Source organism: Anomaloglossus baeobatrachus, chromosome 2, assembly GCF_048569485.1.
Source record: "Anomaloglossus baeobatrachus isolate aAnoBae1 chromosome 2, aAnoBae1.hap1, whole genome shotgun sequence".
Classification (NCBI taxonomy): domain Eukaryota; kingdom Metazoa; phylum Chordata; class Amphibia; order Anura; family Aromobatidae; genus Anomaloglossus; species Anomaloglossus baeobatrachus.
The window spans coordinates 18,939,937-18,960,788 of NC_134354.1; the positions used below are offsets into that span (position 1 = coordinate 18,939,937).

The 20,852-nt window shown below is 44.9% G+C and overlaps 1 protein-coding gene and 1 long non-coding RNA gene across 2 annotated transcripts in view; one reads left to right on the top strand and one right to left on the bottom strand.

Moving 5' to 3' along the window:
• LOC142290856 (uncharacterized) overlaps positions 1 to 20,852 on the top strand; it is a 122,834-nt gene that overhangs the window by 77,356 nt on the left and 24,626 nt on the right. The window contains exons 2-3 of the long non-coding RNA XR_012750393.1: positions 567 to 625; positions 1,113 to 1,219. This is a non-coding gene — a long non-coding RNA (uncharacterized LOC142290856). The remainder of the gene's footprint in view (positions 1 to 566; positions 626 to 1,112; positions 1,220 to 20,852) is intronic.
• The window catches only part of IGSF11 (immunoglobulin superfamily member 11), a 343,387-nt gene continuing 329,953 nt past the window's right edge, over positions 7,419 to 20,852 (bottom strand). Inside the window, exons 4-7 of the mRNA XM_075334899.1 lie at positions 19,751 to 19,906; positions 13,830 to 13,952; positions 12,796 to 12,943; positions 7,419 to 12,522 (exon numbers count right to left, since the gene is read on the bottom strand). Coding sequence (XP_075191014.1) covers positions 12,072 to 12,522; positions 12,796 to 12,943; positions 13,830 to 13,952; positions 19,751 to 19,906 — 878 coding nt within the window. The 3' untranslated portion in view covers positions 7,419 to 12,071. The remainder of the gene's footprint in view (positions 12,523 to 12,795; positions 12,944 to 13,829; positions 13,953 to 19,750; positions 19,907 to 20,852) is intronic.

Sequence of the window (20,852 nt, forward strand, 5' to 3'; positions counted from 1 at the left end):
AAGGAAACAGCATTTCAGAATTCTCAGACTTTGCTTCAGCAGATTTCCCAAAAAACGAATCAAAATCTGTGTCAAAAAACGAACCGTGTGCACATAGCCTTAAAGGGTTTGATATTTCTAAAACCTGGGGGTCCGATCGATGGGGCCCCCACTTATCTGAGCTCTGACAGATGCAATAAATCTGTAATGGGGGCCATACAGCTTAAGGGGTGTGTACACTTTTGCAACTATTTTTTATTTCTCCAATGTTGCAAAAAAAATTAAATTAAGCAATTTTCTTTTTTTTTTTTCTATTTAAATAATCTCCTAGCATTTTGTTTATAAACAGCTTTTATTTGGATGTCCTGTTTGTGTCTCCACGGTAACAGACTACAAACATCCTGTCCGTAGTCTGACCCCGCAGTCGTGTGTTACTTTTGTCATATAGAGATGGTGCAGGGAAACTTATGACTGCAATATCAAACAATGCACTGAATGGGAGATTGTAAATCAAGATGACTTGCAACATTGTATCGTTTTCTGTGCCGTAGTGTTCAGACCCTTTATTGTTACGGTTTTGGCACTAGGTTGATGTACGCTTCAAATCTGATGCATAATAGAAGACGCAAGGTCATGGTGGATCCCGGTAAGTGCTCAGTATAAGGCTCTGCTCGGTGACGACAGCTGGTGCTAAATGTTTCTGCAGTGTCTTAGTGTCTCCCGTTCCCTCGACTGCATTGTGCTGCAGCCAGGGACGCTGATGTTTGAGAGTCGCAATGCTTCACAGACCCGGCTGCCTCGCCAATGTAGAGGGGAAATGCAGAGAGCGAGCGGCTGGAGGGAAATATCTGTCCTGAAGGGGGAACTTTATGCTACTTTGTGTGTAAGGACCAAAAAAGACACATAAAAAACTATAAAAAACCTCATAAAACACTAAAGAACAATAAAGAACCCCATCCCCTCCTTTGCCTTTACAGCTCATCTGGGATATCAGTTACGTAAATGTAACAATTTGGACCATTGTGACCCTCAAAGATGGGACAGGGGTGGATCGAATATGGTTACGATTAGCTCTGCAAAGTGATAAGGTATAAGGGGTCCCGAATCTTCACAAACCCCAATTTGTACTGCAGGATCGACACCCGTTGGCACCGCTGCAACTCTCAAAGTTGCGCAAGGGAAAATCTAAAATCGTTATTAACCGTGAACCCTATGGAGGAGAATCCACCCTACCCTTCAGGTAAGTCACCCGTATCAGATTGGTGGGGTTCTTTTGAAAGTGGCAGTCCGATGTAAGTAAATTGGACTAAGCTGTAATACCTGACAAAGCCACTACCAAACACATGGCGCTGTGCCTGGTAAGCAATGAAGATTTGGGTATGGTGGGCTCATCAATCAACGTGTGATCCTACAGCCACCACTGATTTCATGTTGATGGGTCAACAATATTTCATTTCCGAAGACCCCTTGAATACCCTCAATGATAAGCTATGTGACTCAAAACTAGGTTTCAGTTGGGTCTTTCAAGATTTGAGAACGACCCTAGATTATCCTGAGACATTAATATGCTACTGCTTTTAATCACTCCCTCTATGAGCTGGAAGAGCTAGAGCGGCTCTGATGTTTGCCAACTTGGTTCCTCTAAGAGATCTTGAAGGTATGGAGCCACGAAGAGTTAGTGACAAATCTGCAACCTCTTATTTCACCAAACCTTGGTTGGCTAGCTACGAAGACCTTTCATTTCACCAAGCCTTGGTTGGCTAGCCACAAAACGTTGGTGGCAAATCTGTTGCCTCTTATTTCATCAAACCTTGGTCAGCTAGCCATGAAGAGTTGGTGACAAATCTGCAACCTCTTATTTCACCAAACCTTGGTTGGCTACCCACGAAGACTTGGTGACAAATCTGCAACCTCTCATTTCACCGAACCTTGCTTGGCTAGCACCCAAGAGTTGTTGACAAATCTGCAACCTTTTATTTCACCGAACCTTGGTTGGCTAGCCACAAAGAGTTGGTGGCAAATCTGCATACTCTCATTTCCCCGAACCTTGGTTGGCTAGCCGCAAAGAGTTGGTGACAAATCTGCAACTTCTTATTTCACCAAACCTTGGTTGGCTACCCACGAAGACTTGGTGACAAATCTGCAATCTCTCATTTCAATGAACCTTGGTTGGCAGGCACCGAAGAGTTGGTCACAAATCTGCAACCTTTCATTTCACGGAGCCTTGGTTGGCTAGCAACGAAGAGTTGTTGACAAATCTGCAACCTCTCATTTTCACCAAACTTTGGTGGGCTAGCCACGAAGAGTTAGTGACCAATCTGCAACCTCTCATTTCACTGAACCTTAGTTGGCTACTCACGAAGACTTGGTCACAAATCTGCAACCTCTCATTTCACCGAGCCTTGGTTGGCTAGCCACAAAGAGTTGGTGACAAATCTGCAATCTCTTATTTCACCGAACCTTGGTTGGCTAGCCACAAAGAGTTGTTGACAAATCTGAAACTGCTCATTTCACTAAACCTTGGTTGGCTAGCAACTAAGAGTTGGTGACAAATCTGCAACCTCTCAGTTCACCGAACCTTGCTTGGCTGGCACCAAAGAGTTGTTGACAAATCTGCAACCACGCATTTCACCAAACCTTGGTTGGCTACCCATGAAGAGTTGGTCACAAATCTGCAACCTCTCATTTCACCGAGCCTTGGTTGGCTAGCTACAAAGACGTCTCATTTCACCAAGCCTTGGTTGGCTAGCCACGAAGAGTTGGTGACAAATCTGTGGCCTCTCATTTCACCGAACCTTGCTTGGCTACCCACGAAGAGTTGGTGACAAATCTGCGACCTCCTATTTCACCGAGACTTGGTTGCCTAGAATATTCAAAAAGTTACAGGAGGGGGTCATCCCTTCCAAAGCTAATATGGCCCATTAAAGGGTTTCAGCTGTCCAATGTCCCCCTTGGTCCACCATCTTACTATTTAAAAAAAAAAAAAAAAAGAGTAGAACCTCAAGCAATTGATTTGTCATTTCGTTAGTATTGTATGGAATATTTGGGGAAACCGATTGTGGAGGACAATCTGATCATTAATCGGTCGGGTGACTCCCTTTCTAAACGTTGACCTTTATTTTTGTAAATTCCAAAAATTTCCAGCAGCGCCATCCTCGCTTGTCACAGTTCAGTTCCCTTCAGTGATACAAAGTATCAAAGTTTCTGGTCACTTTATTTATGCATTAAAAAAAAAAAAACAATTTGGGCATTCTTATATATTTTTTTCAGTTTTTTTTATCGTATTTTTTACCAATATCACTCAAGAAACAGGATTTCATGCGGCAGGCCGGGCATCTCAAAACATTATGCAAGATGCAGAAAACTGAGTTTTACAATTTTACGTTTTTGTTTATTTTTTGTAAACATAGCAGGAGGACGAGATTAATTAGTGACTGCTTACACCCAATGAGCAATCAGAGAGTCATTGGCGAGGGTGTACAGAAAACGTACTCGGGCATCGCCCTAACCCACCCCCACCCATGCTTAGTGGATGCCCAGCACCCATATAGTAGCACTAAGAAGAAGGGAACTTATCAAATCCATTAAAGGGAACCTGTCAAGTGTTTTTGTGACCCCAAAATTGCCACCTTAAACATTAAGTGCTGCTGTAGTATCTCTATATCAGTGCCCAAATTTTGCTAAAAACACAAGTTTAGAGACGGCGTATGCTGTATCCAAATTAATAGACTACAGTGAAGGAGGTGGAGATGATGTCAAGCATCCAAAATGGTTTATATTCCAAGCCCTTCTGAAATCCTGCACATGCGCCATCCACTTCCAGCACATGCGCAGTGAAGCAGACTGTATTTTCCTTGCTTGTGTAGTGCACGAGTAAAGCACCGGAAAGTACACCATAATCTATTGCACATGCACCAGTAACAGACATGCGCATGTGCAGGATATCAGATGTTGGGGAATGATATACCGTGTTTATGGATGTCAATCAAGCCATAGTATGGGCACGGCACTGTTCCTTGGCCTAATATTGCTTGATGTCCCAGGCCTTACTGAAATCCTAAATATGTGCCATTGACATCTGCTTCCGGCGCATGCGCTTTGATGCAGGTTGTACTTTTCTTGCTCTTGCAGTGCATGGATAAATCTATGGAAAATAAACCATAATTAATTTGCATGCGCCAAGAGTACACACCATTGGCACATGCGCAAGATTTCAGAGACTGGGCTTGATGTACCCTATCATTAGAGGTGTCAATCAGGCCATAGTAAAGCACAGCTCTCTTCATTCTCGCAATATCACCTGATGTTTCAAGCCATTGTGAAATCCTGCATATGTGACACCAACGTCCGATTCTGGCGAATGCGAATACAGGCAAGATTTCAGAGACTGGGCTTGATGTACCCTATCATTAGAGATGTCAATCAGGCCATAGTAAGAGCACAGCGCTCTACATTCACACTATCACTTGATGTTTCAACCCATTGTGAAGTCCAGCGTATGTGCCACTGACGTCTACTTCTGGCGCATGCACATTGAGGCAAGCTGTACTTTCCTTGCTGATGCAGCGCATGGATAAATCTATGGAATATAAACCAAAATGAATGCGCATGCATCACCGGTACATGCGCAAGATTTCAGATACTGCACATGGTGTGCCCTATCAATAGGGATGTCAACCAGGGCATAATAAGAGCACAGCTCTCTTCATTCACGCAATATCACTTGATGTTTCAAGCCATTATGAAATCCGGCATATGTGCCACTGATGTCTACTTCTGGCGCATGCGCATAGAGGCAGACTGTACTTTCCTTGCACATGCAATCAACCTATAGTAAGAGCACAGCTCTCTTCATTCACTCCCTTTATTCATATTTTTGAAACCGTTGTGAAATCCTGTGTATGTGCCACTGACGTCTACTTCTGACGCATGCGCATAGAGGCAGGCTGTACTTGTCTTGTTCCTGCAGTGCATGGATAAATCTATGGAAAATAAACTTTAATTAATGTTCATGAGCTAAGAGCACACATTATCTGCGCATAGACGCAGGTTATGCTTTCCTGGCTCATGCAGTGCATGGATAAATCTATGAAAAATACACTATAAATAACGTACATGCGCCAAGAGTACACGTCATCGGCGCATGCGCAGGATTTCAGAGACTGGGCTTGATGTACCCTATAATTAGGGATGTCAATCAGGCCATAGTAAGAGCACAGCTCTCTTCATTCACACAATATCACTTGATGTGTCAAGCCATTGTGAAATCCGGCATAAGTGCCACTGATGTCTACTTCTGGTGCATGCGCATAGAGGCAGACTGTACTTTCCTTGCACATGCAATCAAGTCATAGTAAGAGCACAACTTTCTTCATTCACTCCCCTCATTCATATTTTCCAACGTGTGTGAAATCATGCGTATGTGCGACTGACATCTACTTCTGGCGCATGCGCATAGAGGCAGGCTGTACTTGTCTTGCTCCTGCAGTGCATGGAAAATACACCATCATTAACGTACATGCACCAAGAGTAAACATTATCTGTGCATAGACGCAGGTTATGCTTTCCTGGCTCATGCAGTGCATGGATAAATCTATGAAAAATACACTATCATTAACGTGCATGCGCCAAGAGTAAACATCATCGGCGCATGCGCAGGATTTGATGTGTTAGGGATGTCAATCAGGCCATAGTAAGAGCACAGCGCTTTTGATTCACACAATTTCACTTGATGTTTCAAGCCATTGTGAAATCTGACATATGTGCCACTGACGTCTACGTCTGGCGCATGCGCATAGAGGCAGGCTATACTTTCTTGGCTCCTGCAGCGCATGGATAGATCTATGGAAAATACAGTTAGGTCCAGAAATATTTGGACAGTGACACAAGTTTTGTTATTTTAGCTGTTTACAAAAACATGTTCAGAAATACAATTATATATATAATATGGGCTGAAAGTGCACACTCCCAGCTGCAATATGAGAGTTTTCACATCCAAATCGGAGAAAGGGTTTAGGAATCATAGCTCTGTAATGCATAGCCTCCTCTTTTTCAAGGGACCAAAAGTAATTGGACAAGGGACTCTAAGGGCTGCAATTAACTCTGAAGACCTCTCCCTCGTTAACCTGTAATCAATGAAGTAGTTAAAAGGTCTGGGGTTGATTACAGGTGTGTGGTTTTGCATTTGGAAGCTGTTGCTGTGACCAGACAACATGCGGTCTAAGGAACTCTCAATTGAGGTGAAGCAGAACATCCTGAGGCTGAAAAAAAAGAAAAAATCCATCAGAGAGATAGCAGACATGCTTGGAGTAGCAAAATCAACAGTCGGGTACATTCTGAGAAAAAAGGAATTGACTGGTGAGCTTGGGAACTCAAAAAGGCCTGGGCGTCCACGGATGACAACAGTGGTGGATGATCGCCGCATACTTTCTTTGGTGAAGAAGAACCCGTTCACAACATCAACTGAAGTCCAGAACACTCTCAGTGAAGTAGGTGTATCTGTCTCTAAGTCAACAGTAAAGAGAAGACTCCATGAAAGTAAATACAAAGGGTTCACATCTAGATGCAAACCATTCATCAATTCCAAAAATAGAAAGGCCAGAGTTAAATTTGCTGAAAAACACCTCATGAAGCCAGCTCAGTTCTGGAAAAGTATTCTATGGACAGATGAGACCAAGATCAACCTGTACCAGAATGATGGGAAGAAAAAAGTTTGGAGAAGAAAGGGAACGGCACATGATCCAAGGCACACCACATGCTCTGTAAAACATGGTGGAGGCAACGTGATGGCATGGGCATGCATGGCTTTCAATGGCACTGGGTCACTTGTGTTTATTGATGACATAACAGCAGACAAGAGTAGCCGGATGAATTCTGAAGTGCACCGGGATATACTTTCAGCCCAGATTCAGCCAAATGCCGCAAAGTTGATCGGACGGCGCTTCATAGTACAGATGGACAATGACCCCAAGCATACAGCCAAAGCTACCCAGGAGTTCATGAGTGCAAAAAAGTGGAACATTCTGCAATGGCCAAGTCAATCACCAGATCTTAACCCAATTGAGCATGCATTTCACTTGCTCAAATCCAGACTTAAGACGGAAAGACCCACAAACAAGCAAGACCTGAAGGCTGCGGCTGAAAAGGCCTGGCAAAGCATTAAGAAGGAGGAAACCCAGCGTTTGGTGATGTCCATGGGTTCCAGACTTAAGGCAGTGATTGCCTCCAAAGGATTCGCAACAAAATATTGAAAATAAACATTTTTTTTTGGGTTTGGTTTATTTGTCCAATTACTTTTGACCTCCTAAAATGTGGAGTGTTTGTAAAGAAATGTGTACAATTCCTACAATTTCTATCAGATATTTTTGTTCAAACCTTCAAATTAAACGTTACAATCTGCACTTGAATTCTGTTGTAGAGGTTTCATTTCAAATCCAATGTGGTGGCATGCAGAGCCCAACTCGCGAAAATTGTGTCACTGTCCAAATATTTCTGGACCTAACTGTACACCATCATTGACGTGCATGCGCCAAGAGTACACATCATTAGCGCATGCGCAGGATTTCAGAGACTGGGCTTGATGTATCCTATCATTAGGGATGTCAATCAGGCAATAGTAAGAGCACAGCGCTCTTGATTCACACTATCACTTGATGTTTCAAGCCATTGTGAAATCCAGCGTATGTGCCACTGACGTCTACTTCTGGTGCATGCGCATAGAGGCAGACTGTACTTTCCTGGCTCCTGCAGTGCATGGATCAATCAATGGAAAATAAACCATGTGCATGAGCCAAAAGCACACATCATCGGCGCATGCGCAGGACTTCAGAGATGTGCACATGATGTACCCTAACATTAGGGATGTCAATCAGGTAGAAAGGGCAAGGCACTCTTCATTCACTCAATATTTTTTGCTGTTCCAATCATTCCTGAAATCCTGTATATGTGCTTTTAAAATCTATGGGCAATAAGGCTAGTTAGATTTTCCTTGCTCGTTCGTCAAACGTACAATTTACTGTGCAGTCGACCAGACCTAGGGATCCATGGCGCATGCGCAGAATTTTGGACACTGGGTATGTTACGGATGTCAATCTAGCCATAGTAGGGGCACGGGAAGCTTCACTTTGGGGCACATTCTTTTCACCATCTTAACTTCAACCGAGAGATTTATATAGTTTTTAGCAAAATTAGGCCATGGGGTCGTAGTGGTGGAGATTTGGGCATCTAAAAAAAAAATACCCGACCGGTTCCCTTTAATGACAAATCTGCCTGGTAAAAGACCTATGAGCAAGTGCAACCTCTGACCTAATTATTGTATTAATCAAACCAAATGTTTTACCCAACCCCCCTGTAAAAATAGTGGTATCCATACATTTTATAGATTACTACCATGCAAGCCATACATACCCACATTAGTGTGCTGCCAAGCATTCCACCCCATAGGTGGCTGGCACGTCGAATGCCGCAAAGCTTTGCTTTAAATATTGAGTTTCTGTATTCAAGTCATTAAGAAGGTCTATGCACCCCTGGTAATATTAGAACTAGTATTTAGAAACATTCTTCCGCGGCCAAAATGCATATATTTGTTTTTTTTTTCTTTAGAGGACGTATGGAAAATTCTAAATGGATGCATGGATATTACTTTGTAGATCTTTTTTTTTTTCTATTACCAAAATATTAGAATAATTCCCCCTCTTTCCCCTCCCTCAACCCATAATATATTAGTGAAGGGCTAAATCTGGGTATAGGCAGCACCTGTCTGGAACCCATTACCGTGCCGGTGAGTTAATGCTCTACTATAACAATGCAGCAGTTGGTTAATTGACATCATATTTCCAAAAAAAAAAAAGAAAAATGAAATAAAACTAAACAGTGAATAACACATTCATGTAACGAATGGATAAAATTATAAAACAGGGATTAAAAGAACGACCATCAGATAAAACTATTGACCTATGGATAATTTTTTTTAGCAAAATATAGACTCGTTGGAATCCTGGTTCCAGTCTGCTCAGCTCGGATGGTGGAAAAGATTGATGGAAGGGGACCAGTCACCAGGACGGGTGATACCCTCATAAAAGCAGAATTGATGGGCAAGACGGTACTCAGAAAAATAACCCCAAAGGGCCAAGAAACCCATGAGTCTGTAGAAACAACCATGGGCCCACTATAGGCTTCACCCACTAGTAGAGCTGCTGTCTATACAACAATGGTTCTTCTAGTTTTCCCAACTGGGAGGTCATTTGGTGGAATCCTGGTTCCAGTCTGCTCATCTCGGATGGTGAGTAAGATTGGTGGAAGGGGACCAGTCACCAGGATGGGCAATACCCTCTTAAAAGCAAAATTGATGGGCAAGACGATAACCAAGAAAAATAACCTCAAAAAGGGCCAAGAGACTCATGGGTCTGTAGATACAACCATGGGCCCATTATAGGCATCCCCCAATGGTAGAGCAGGTGCCTATATGGGTTCTTCCAGTTTTCCCAATTGGGAGGCCATTTGGTAGAATCCTGGTTTCAGTGTGCTCAGCTCGGATGTTGAATAAGATTTGTGGAAGGGGACCAGTCACCAGGACGGGCGATACCCTCATAAAAGCTGAATTGATGGGCAAGACAGTAACCAAAAAAATAACCAAAGGGCCAAGAGACCCGTGAGTCTGTAGAAACAACCATGGACCCACTATATGCTTCACCCAACGGTAGAGCGGGTGCCTCAATCGCAATGGTTCTTCCAGTTTGCCCAATTGGGAGGCCATTTGGTGGAATCCTGGTTCCAGTCGGCTCATCTCGGATTGTGAATAAGACTGGTGAAAAGGGACCAGTCACCAGGACGGGCGATACCCTCATAAAAGCTGAATTGATGGGCAAGACAGTAACCAAAAAAAATAACCCCAAAGGGCCAAGAGACCCGTGAGTCTGTAGAAACAACCATGAGCACACTATATGCTTCACCCAACGGTAGAGCGGGTGCCTCAATGGCAATGGTTCTTCCAGTTTACCCAATTGGGAGGCCATTTGGTGGAATCCTGGTTCCAGTCTGCTCATCTCGGATTGTGAATAAGACTGGTGAAAAGGGACCAGTCACTAGGACGGGCGATACCCTCATAAAAGCTGAATTGATGGGCAAGGCAGTAACAAAAAAAATAACCCCAATAGACCCGTGATTCTGTAGAAACAACGAGGAGCCCATTATAGGTTTCACACAATGGTAGAGAGGATGCCGATATGGCTATGGTTCTTCCAGTTTTACCAATTGGGAGGCCATTTAGTGAGCTCAATAGTATCCGTAACTGGGGCAATTTACCTAATTGTGGACATAGACATTAGATTTTACTTTCCAGGAGGATCCCAACATCTTGGATGATTTCAACCTATGCTCCATCAACCTATAATCCACCAATGAAAAACCTTGCTTGTTAGACATGATCATGGCCATAAGTAATGATCACGGGATTTTGTTTATGACATTGGAAATCAAAAAGATGAAAATCTGATCTTGGAGATATCTAGAGAGAGGTATAGAACATTTGAAACCTGTGGATAAAGTTTTTAGAACAACATCGTAAAGTGTGGCTCTTGTCTATAACGTGGTAACTCTGCAGACATCAATTATTAGGCACATAAACTCTGGAGATCCAGTATTTTCAACCAAAGGGTCCACAAGCAATGGAGTTTTTCCCCTTTTCCGGATGGATTTGCAGCATAAGGAGATTGAACTGTTCCTTATAGATTGCCCTCGCCCACTGAACAATAGTGAAACATGGAAGTTTCAGCCCTTGTCTGGGTCAGAAGACAGGAATTGAAGGTTAACACTCAACGCCGAGGCTGGGTGACCCATTGGTGCTCATGTAGGACAATCACTAGAATATGCTGCATTTAGTGGACCAAACAGATCTCAATTCATTGCCATTCATTCATAATTATATCCCACCCCCCTTCCCGGAAACTCTGTACGGCCCCAGGATCACATCACCAGGACGGAACCTTCTGAAGACCACAGCAATTTCTAAAAAAAAACCTTATTTCTTTCATAGTTCATCTCAAGTGGACAACCCCTCGCTTCCTGAGAAATAGTGGAACTAAAGGTTCACGCATGGTCTAAAACCAGGAGCTGTAAGACCATGGTAGGACATTAGTTCTACAACTGCTTAAACCAAGTCCATTCGAAAACAATTATTAAAAAAAATGTAAAAAAAAACAAAACAATGGGAATTTTTGTTGGAAAAAAACTACATGGATACATTTGCCAAACACAATACGATGGTCTAGTTTTCGAACGTTGACACAACGATGACTAGAGAGCCCCTAAAAAAGAAAACCAAAAAAATCAAAGTACTACTAAAAAATATTCTTTACGCATAGTAAATTCTGTAAAAGAATTGCAAAACAGGTTCGGTATCTAACATCTCAAAATATGACCAAATATTTGAAGGTAAAAAAAATAAAATCGAGATCTTGAACTGATGCAGTTTATGGGATCTTGAGGGATCTTTCCATGATGATGTCCTCCTGGGTTGATCGTGAGGAGTGGTGGTGGGTGGTGGAGAGGGGGACTTGAAATGTTTCGGACAGTTGGATGTTCTTCCATGGAGACGGGTATGGCAAGATAACATGAATAAAGTGCTGGAGTGATTTGGGATTGGGATGCTTATTTCTTTAGCTGGTGACTTGTAGGGTAGTGGAGACGGGAGGGTGTGGAGGATGGGGGGGGCTCGTTAGCACCATCTTCAATGAACAAGATAACTGGTTGGATTCCAAGCAAGGTGGATGTTACAAAAATAAAGCCTCTAATGGGGCTTCGTGTGAGTGAGAGGAGCTGAACGAGAGTTACGGGAGGCACATATGTTATTCTGTGTTGGAAGCCCCGGGGCTGTGCTTGGCACTACAAGGACAAGTTCTAATCTCGGGAATACCGTCCACACTTCCTCTGTTTAATCCTTGTCTTAGGGTACATCTGCTCCCACAAGGGAAAATTACCAACCTCTTCTTCCATTGCCTGGATGAAAGGAAGGAACAGAGAAGCACACGTGATGTTCTTTCATCCCACATGCTAACACGACTCTTCTTTGCCCCAAGATGACTTTTAGGCTTTTTCTATACCAGCGACCCAGCTCTACTCTGAGCCGGTATCATGACTGGTACGGCGCCTATCCTTTCTAACGTGGCTTGGCTCACAGCGTAAGACCTAGTTTGCGACGGTTTAGCACTTCTACCAACCGTGCCGTTACTTCTACCTCCAGTCTTTGGAGAAGGGGCCGTGTTAGCAGTCACCACCAAAGTCTTTGGAGGACCTGAAGAAGTTTGTCCACCGTTAGCATACGTTGGTCTTGGGTGACCTGTGACTGAACGAGCAGAGGTTTGGCGGCAACCGTTGCAGTTGTAATGGACGTAAGAACCGGTGTTAAAGTTGGACTTGGAGTTACTCCAGTAGTGACCGTTGTAGGTGTTTGTGTTGGTGGACGTAAGCGTATCGTGTTCGGAGGAGGAGGCATCGGGGTGAAAGACTTTGGTAGACAATGAGCACTTTGGAGGAAGATCGTCCTCTCTAGAAAGACAAGGAAAGTAAGACATAAATAGTTGGGCTTCACCTCATCATAAATGGTCTTCAGCTTGACCTTATATTAGTACAATGACCAAAATAAGCAGGCAACGTGGACAACAACATGACGTTATTCTATCGGTATAGCTCAAGAACAATGCAAATGTCCCACATGCCAAAGGACTTGCCTTCATTGTGCAAACCCACTCTACGACTCAACATGAAGACGAATAAAACACGAGTGATACAGACAATCCAAAGATGTCCCCTCCATCATACCTGATCTCATTCGGGATTTCTTCTTCTTCTTCTTTGTGCCGGTTCCTCCAGTAGAATAACCCAACAGCCACCACGACTATACAGATGACCAGCACCAACACTCCCCCAGCGATGGCTCCGGCTATAAGACTCATGCTCTGGTGCTGAGCTGAGGATATAAGAGTAAGGACTGTTACCACCATATTGCTACACGAAGGGAGCATCCAACCCCGCAAAAAGGCCACCAGGGCTATCAGCGGATACTATGTAATATATGGTCTGCCCATCTGTTTACCACTATGACTAAAAGGTCATATAAATGGTGGTACATCCCCAGCTCAAAGCTGTAGTGGATGGTGAGATATGGAGCCTGAACCCCACTAACCACCAGGACTATTATTACCAATTATAATATCTAATATATTAATCATCAATGCAGCAGCCAATATGAGTGTTAATTACCATTATACCATCCAGCATGTCTATATTTCTACTTATTAGCCGCAAAAAATTAAATATATTACTTACTAACCAACTAACCACCAGGACTCTTAAAATATAACTTATTAACCCACAAGCCACCAGGATTATTATTAAATATTAAAGGGTAAAATATATTAAATCAGGAACCTCCTAAGGCCCCCCAGGGATCTTATTAACCCCCATGACCAGGCAATTCTTCAATTTTGTTCTCCTTCTCTTCCGAGAGACAAAACTTTTGTTCTACCAACATAGCCTTTTGAGGGCTTGTGTTTTGCAGGACGAGTTGTACTTTTGAATGACACAATTTATTTTACTTCATATTGTACTGGAAATCAGGGAAAAAAATGCGGTGAAATGGCAAAAAATAAATAAATAAAATCACTAGACCAACAGGGCTAATATGTTAAAACCAAATTGAAGGGCTATAGATTTTAACAATAAGTACAAAACGTTTACCATGATATACCCTCTAGGTGACCATGGATATGTTTTTTATTAACCACCAGACTAGCAGGGACTATTTCCTACGGTTAATCAGAGCTGCAAGCTGATTAAAAAAAAAGGGAACTTACGAGCAACAACTTGGAGGTCTAGAAGGCAGGTTCGGGCACCCATGAGATTGGATGATACACACTGATATCGCCCTGAGGATGCAGTGCTTATGTTCTTTAGTAAGATAGTACCTTGAAACTGGTCTGAAAATAAAAGAAGATATGAGAAAATGCTGAACTCGAACTCAAAGGCTCAAAGCATTAAGGGGCTTCTAAGTGTGACGTATTGTGAATGTCGTCTGTGTGGGTGCTATTTTGGAGCTCCCTCTGGTGGCCAGGAATGGTAGTGGAGCTGAGTCTAAGCCTGTGACTCAGACAGGTGTCGGCGTTAATTGGGAATTAAGGAGGTCCTATGGCAGACAGGCCTGGTGCATATAGGAGAACCCTTTTTGCCTTGCTGGTGCCAGTTATAATTGAATTTTCCTCAGTCTCTGAACCTGTCTTGGAGTTCTGTCCTTCCCTGTTTCCCTGAGCAAGACTTCTGCAGATAAGTTTGTTAGTTTTTCCCATGCTTCCTGGTTTACACCTTAGGGAGTTTGTTTTTCTTTGTTTTGTTTTGGTATCTGTTTTCTTGCAGGTAAGTTTGGTTTCTCTTGTGTTGTGGGCATGGGGGTTCCCCCTATGCTAGCTCTCCTGCAGGATAAGGGAGTTTCTCCCTGTCTAGCTTCATTATTTGCACTTTTGTATTTTTGTGTGTTCTTTTGGTATTTTGTTCTCCCATTATTTTACAGGACTACCTGATATAGTGGGGGGTGAGGTCATTCAACCTCCAGGGCCATTTTTACTATCAGGAGATTGGTATTTTTCTACAGGGATTTTGTACCGACCACAATCAGTTTCCTTTCCTTTCCTTTGTATCTAGTTAGTTGGGCCTCACCTTTGCTAAATCTATTTTTCCTATCTGTGTACTGTGTTTTCCTATATCACCGTAATCTTTCTATGTGGGGCACTGTCTACTCCTTTGGGGACTTCTCTGAGGCAAGGTAGATTTCCTCATTTCTATCTCTGAGACGTAGCTAGTTTCTCAGGCTGTGACGAGGCGTCCAGGTGTTTAGGAGCGCTCCACGGTTACTTCTAGTGTGGTCTGATAGTTAGGGGATTGCGGTCAGCCCAGGTTCCAACTACTCTTGTTTTCTTGGTGTTTTTCCACCAATGTGAGTTTTTTGTAATCTTCCACGGTTACAGTGACGCTTATAAAATGCACCATATGTGATAAACATCTGGCTACCTGCAGCCACCACTAGGGGGAGCTCACTGCAGTCTCCTGCTTTATGCTCCTCAGGGGTGGAGACTGTAGGATTCCAGACTTGTAAGAGATTTGGGTAATTAGTCAGTAAATTAAATTGGGATTTCTAGTGACCTTTAACTGTGGAGATACATAGCTCAGGACAGGAGCTGTATACTGTCACGGTCGTATCTCTGCATCTAGAGACTTATGACAAGATCTGTGCCAGAGTTTTTCTTTGCCATCTGAGACTCCTCACACTAAATGTATTCCATTTCCTTTGGTGCTGAAACGGTTAATGTCAGTTTTGCTTTCTAGTGGCTTCTGACTCCTGGCCTCAGGTGCTTCCGGTTGTTGACCACTCCCTTCCCTTATATATGGTCACATCTCCCAGTAGAGGGTGCTGGTTATTCTGATTTATTCTGAAGTAAGGCCTGGAGGTGGAAGGAGCTGCTGGAGCCCTTGTTGCTGTGAAGCGGTGTAGGCTGCAGTCCTGGTGTCTGACTGCAGCTATGAAGTTGGGCTTTATCCTTTCTTGTTTCCTCTGTCTGTTGTACCTCCCGTTCTTGTTGTATTAGTGCAGTGGTGAGGCTAGCGTCCCTCACCTGCCAACTCACTAGTCAGGACTATTACAGGGTCTCTCAGGACTTCAGGTTCTTGGTCGGTGACAGGTATGGAACTTGTACAAGGGACTGGCTAGGAGTGCAGGGTGCAGCTGCAGGTGAGAGCAGGAGGTGTCCCATCATCCCCTTCCCTAGCACCAGGGACCACCGTTGTTAAAGTGTCCCCGATGTAGCCCTTATTTGTTGCTGGTGAACGCCTTGTTATTGTGTGTCTTGCCTCACACACGATCTTCCCCAAGTCCATGCCTGACATAACAACCAACCCAAGCATTTCTACTGAGTCCTTATGGTTCAGGCAACAGCGTTAGCACACCTGATGCAGACTGTCACAAGAAGTGATGGATCTGCGATCTCAGGTGGTGCAACAACTGCAGCATATTGCAGGTCTGCTGGTCTCGGCCCAGAAACAGCCTGAACCCCCAAATCACTCAACCAGATAGGGTTTCTGGGGGTGTGATAAATTTGTGGTTTTCCGATAGGCCTGTAAATTATATTTCAGGCTTCGGCCTCATTCCTAAGGGAGTGAGGAACAGCGAGTAGGGATTGTAGTCTCGCTGTTGCGGGGAGATCCCCAGTCCCCGACCTTCTCTCTGTTGACCGATTCTCTAGCGATGTGGTCGGTGGACGAGTTTTTTGCGGCTTTGGCCCTGGTCTATGGTGATCCTGATGGCGTCTCCCAAACTCCATACTCTCTACCAGGGGGTGCAGCCGGCTGTGGAGTACTGCTCTGATTTTGCAGGAGACCTCAGGGCAAAATTCTTCTCTAGATTACAGCAGGAAGAAGAGGATGTTTCCCAGTATGCTACGGTGTTACAGGAGGTGATGGCTGATGTCCAGTGAAAGGAAGAGGTTGGGACTTAGGGTCCGTCAACCAGATACTCTGGGAACAGTTCGTACTTATGAGGAGCCCTGTCGGAATGTGTCCGGGCCAAACCCTCTTGCTCCATAAGATTCTGGTGAAGGCAGTGGCCTGAAGCAAGGAAGAAGTCTATGCCTCTGGAGTCATACCCTACCACACCGCCAGCCCTAGCGGAGGCCAAACCCAGAAAACGGTCCTCATACAAGTGGACGAACATGCAGGAAAACCTGATCCAGATGGAACAGGAGATGAGTAATCTCTCTGTTTCCAAAGCCTCTTACTTGGCTCCTCAATATCCTTACCAGTCTTACCCTCTAACGTCCCCCAACAGAGTCATGTCATCTGGACCCACCACGGTCAAACTACTCCCCCAGGCAACCTGTAGAGACTAAACGGCAGAACCAGAGTAGATTCTGGAGGAGGGAGGACATTGTCTGTAGGCGGTGTGGAAAATGAGGCCACTGGGCCCAAAACTGATGGATGAGACCCCCAGCTGAGCAAGAGCCCCGTTTGTAGAAACCTTGCCAAGAGGAGAGGCGTGTATACTAACTAAATCCCTGGGGCGAACAAAGGAGGAGTGGGGACTGGCTCAAGACAGAGATGTGGGTTTGAGGCAAATGAAGCAGTGGGTGGCCCAAGGAAGAGAGAGATAATCTTGACGCTGATATGAAGAGCATACTGTTCAATCTATTCAGACAAAGGAGCCACTGGAGGTCCTGATGATCGACTACCTCCTTGTGGGATATCTAGCCTGGGGGCCACAGTACTGTTTGGTCATGACAGATCAATATTCCCAGTTCGCTGTGGTCACACCTTCTGGAGATCATACAGCCGAATCAGACACACAAGCTATTTGTCAAGACTTCATTCAAGTACACGGGTGTAAGAGCAGATCCATTCTGATCAGGGTGCGTGTTTCCAGCGCAAGGTGATGGACGAGCTGTATCGTCTGTATGGCATTGAGCGGTCTACCACAACCCCCTACCATCCTCAGGGTAACGGAGCAAGTGAGCGTTTCAGTCAAACACCACTCCAAATGTTGAGAACCGTAGAGGAAGATAACAATCGGGTCCCTGCCTGTTATTTGGGAGATCTGGCCTGGAGGTCTTTGAATTGAATCTAGATATACCCGAAGACCTGACCGAACAAGCAGTCACCTCTTGGGTAAAAGAGTAACGACTACAGGCTACAGACTATCTGGTGGCCAGCTCGATAACACCAACAGAAGCAGGTGTTCAGCAAATACCACCCTGTGGAGGAGATACCGCTTCACTCCGGGGATCCAGTATTGGTACCAAAAACTCCCTAAGGGCAAGCTGAGCTAGAGATGGGAAGTCCACCCTTACACAGTGCTGGAACAAGTATACGCCGATGACCCCATCTATAGTGTTCAAATTGAAGATAGGACAACCGGTCCCAGTGTCCTGCACAGAAATATGTTGCAGCCATGTCACTCTGAATCTCCCTCGGTAATACCAATTCTTGAGAAAGCAGTCCCTGCCCCCGAGACTGTCACCCGTCTGCCTTGTCGATGAAGATTGGTGGGTCACTGCAAGCGCAACTAAGAGTCCTCCACCTGAGAACACAAATGAAGCGGAACCATGCCACCACGGCCACAAGAAGAGCCACTGAATCCTCCCAAGAACCCTGTGGTAAATGTTACCTCAGAAGAGAGTCAAAGCCTGAGTGAGAGTTTGGACCTTTGGAGTTTCCAGAGGTCTACTGCAGGGGTTCCACAGGTCAGATTTGTAGACCAATTTGTAATGACGTTGTTGCCATCGATGTTGTCTCCCTCTACAGGTGGTACCCATATGTTACGTCTCCCGGTGTTATACTGTGCAGCCGGTGGAGAAGGTTAAAGAAGTGGATACCTTTTGGGGACTGGGGGAACCTGGTAGAGCAGACATTCCCTGAAGGACTACCGCATACATGTTGTTATGGCCGAGGATGGCCATTATTAAAAAGGGAGGCGTGTAGGAGGTATACCCCTACGAAGGACTGTGGTACTCTGTATTTTTAAATGAACTTTGATGCTCTGTGTCTTTAAGAAGACAGCTATTACCCTGTTGTTCTCTTTGGACTAGGCTGCACCACCCCTTCCATTGGTTTGCGGTTGGTCTGGTCTGAATGAGAGAGAAGTTTCCAGAAGAAGGTGCGTGAGGAAGCCGGTATCCGAGCTGAGAAAAGAGCCCAGCTGCCCAGGGAGCCGAGAAAACAGCCCAGCTGTTCAGAGGGCCGAGGAAGGAATACTCCATCTCTGCCCGGCCAGAAGGAAGTTCTTACTAACGTGAGGACAGGTCCTGCAAACTGCTCTGTGAGTGTCCACCCGCGTGTGGTGGTTAGGGAATAGCATAGGCCTCAGTACATAGAGTGCAGTATACGAGAAACAGTGTTAACTTTCCCACTCCTCAGGTTAATCCTAGGTCTCGGTGTCCACCCCTGCAGAGGTGGTCGGAGGGGGGTGGTCAGGATTTCTGAGTGTAAGGTTGTGCTGCCTAGTGGTGCTTCCTCTGTTGTCAGTCCTTCTGGGAGGCTACCAACTTCCAACAAACGCATGCATGGTAATAAATGTGCAGGTCCGGACCAGTGTGTGAATGACAGTCTATCGCAGTCTATTTCTCACGTATCTCACTAGTTATCGCAGTCTACCTCTTAAAGTGACGGTAAACATTTCACTTGAGCCTCCACTACATGCGGCCATTGACTAGGACTAAATTAGAAAGTAAAGGCGCCCTGGATTAATAAGCAATATTATTCCTTTTCCTCACTCTGTACTTCTCGGCAAACGGGAGACACTTAAATCATGAGGTCCAGTAGGAAATGAGTAACGACAATGTGAGTCATTACACGCCGGATCCCCGAGATGATTTATGATACGGCAAAACTCATTAATTTTGTGCTTTGCAAGCTACGTCTCTGTCAGCAAATTCGAGACAAGTGAAAAAGTCGAACGGACTGAAGGGTGATGCTAGCGAGACAAATACTGAGGGGTGTGACGACTTTTGCAACTAACGTATTGCATCACTGCAGTGCATCTACAAAAGAAATAAAGCAAATAGTCTGAATACAAAATGTATGTGCCCCTATGATTACTGCTCCGGCCATCTCCTGGAACCAGGGTGCAGCCCTGGTGGGATAGTGGCATGTGCCCCCAATGGATAAACTGTGGCCATACTATGTGGACTTCAGACAAATTTTATGTATTGTGAGATGGAGTTCCCCTTTAAGTGCTCACCTTGTATCGCTGACGCAGGGAGGACGGGATTGTTATCCACTTTCTGCCATAAATACGTCGGTCTGGGAATTCCTTCCTCCGAGCTGCAACTCAGAGTGACATCACTCCCAATATCCAAGGACCCCTGAATATTGCACAGGGGTTCAGAGGGAGGCACTAGATAGGGGCGAAAAAGGATAAATCACAGTCAGAAATGTATGAACTGCATGAGCATGGGAAGAAAAGGATAGGCTGCAACCTCAGTGATGTCACCGCTCTCTAGTGAATGGATAGGCTGCATCCTCAGTGATGTCACTGCTCTCTAGTGAATGGATAGGCTGCATCCTCAGTGATGTCACCGCTCTCTAGTGAATGGATAGGCTGCATCCTCAGTGATGTCACCGCTCTCTAGTGAATGGATAGGCTGCATCCTCAGTGATGTCACCGCTCTCTAGTGAATGGATAGGCTGCATCCTCAGTGATGTCACCGCTCTCTAGTGTATGGATAGGCTGCATCCTCAGTGATGTCACCGCTCTCTAGTGAATGGATAGGCTGCATCCTTAGTGATGTCACCGCTCTCTAGCGAATGGATAGGCTGCATCCTCAGTGATGTCACCGCTCTCTAGTGAATGGATAGGCTGCATCCTCAGTGATGTCACCGCTCTCTAGTGAATGGATAGGCTGCATCCTCAGTGATGTCACCGCTCTCTAGTGAATGGATAGGCTGCATCCTTAGTGATGTCACCGCTCTCTAGTGAATGGATAGGCTGCATCCTTAGTGATGTCACCGCTCTCTAGTGAATGGATAGGCTGCATCCTCAGTGATGTCACCGCTCTCTAGTGAATGGATAGGCTGCATCCTCAGTGATGTCACCGCTCTCTAGTGAATGGATAGGCTGCATCCTCAGTGATGTCACTGCTCTCTAGTGAATGGATAGGCTGCATCCTCAGTGATGTCACTGCTCTCTAGTGAATGGATAGGCTGATTCCTCAGTGATGTCACCGCTCTCTAGTGAATGGATAGGCTGCATCCTCAGTGATGTCACCGCTCTCTAGTGAATGAATTGGCTGCATCCTCAGTGATGTCACCGCTCTCTAGTGAATGGATAGGCTGCATCCTCA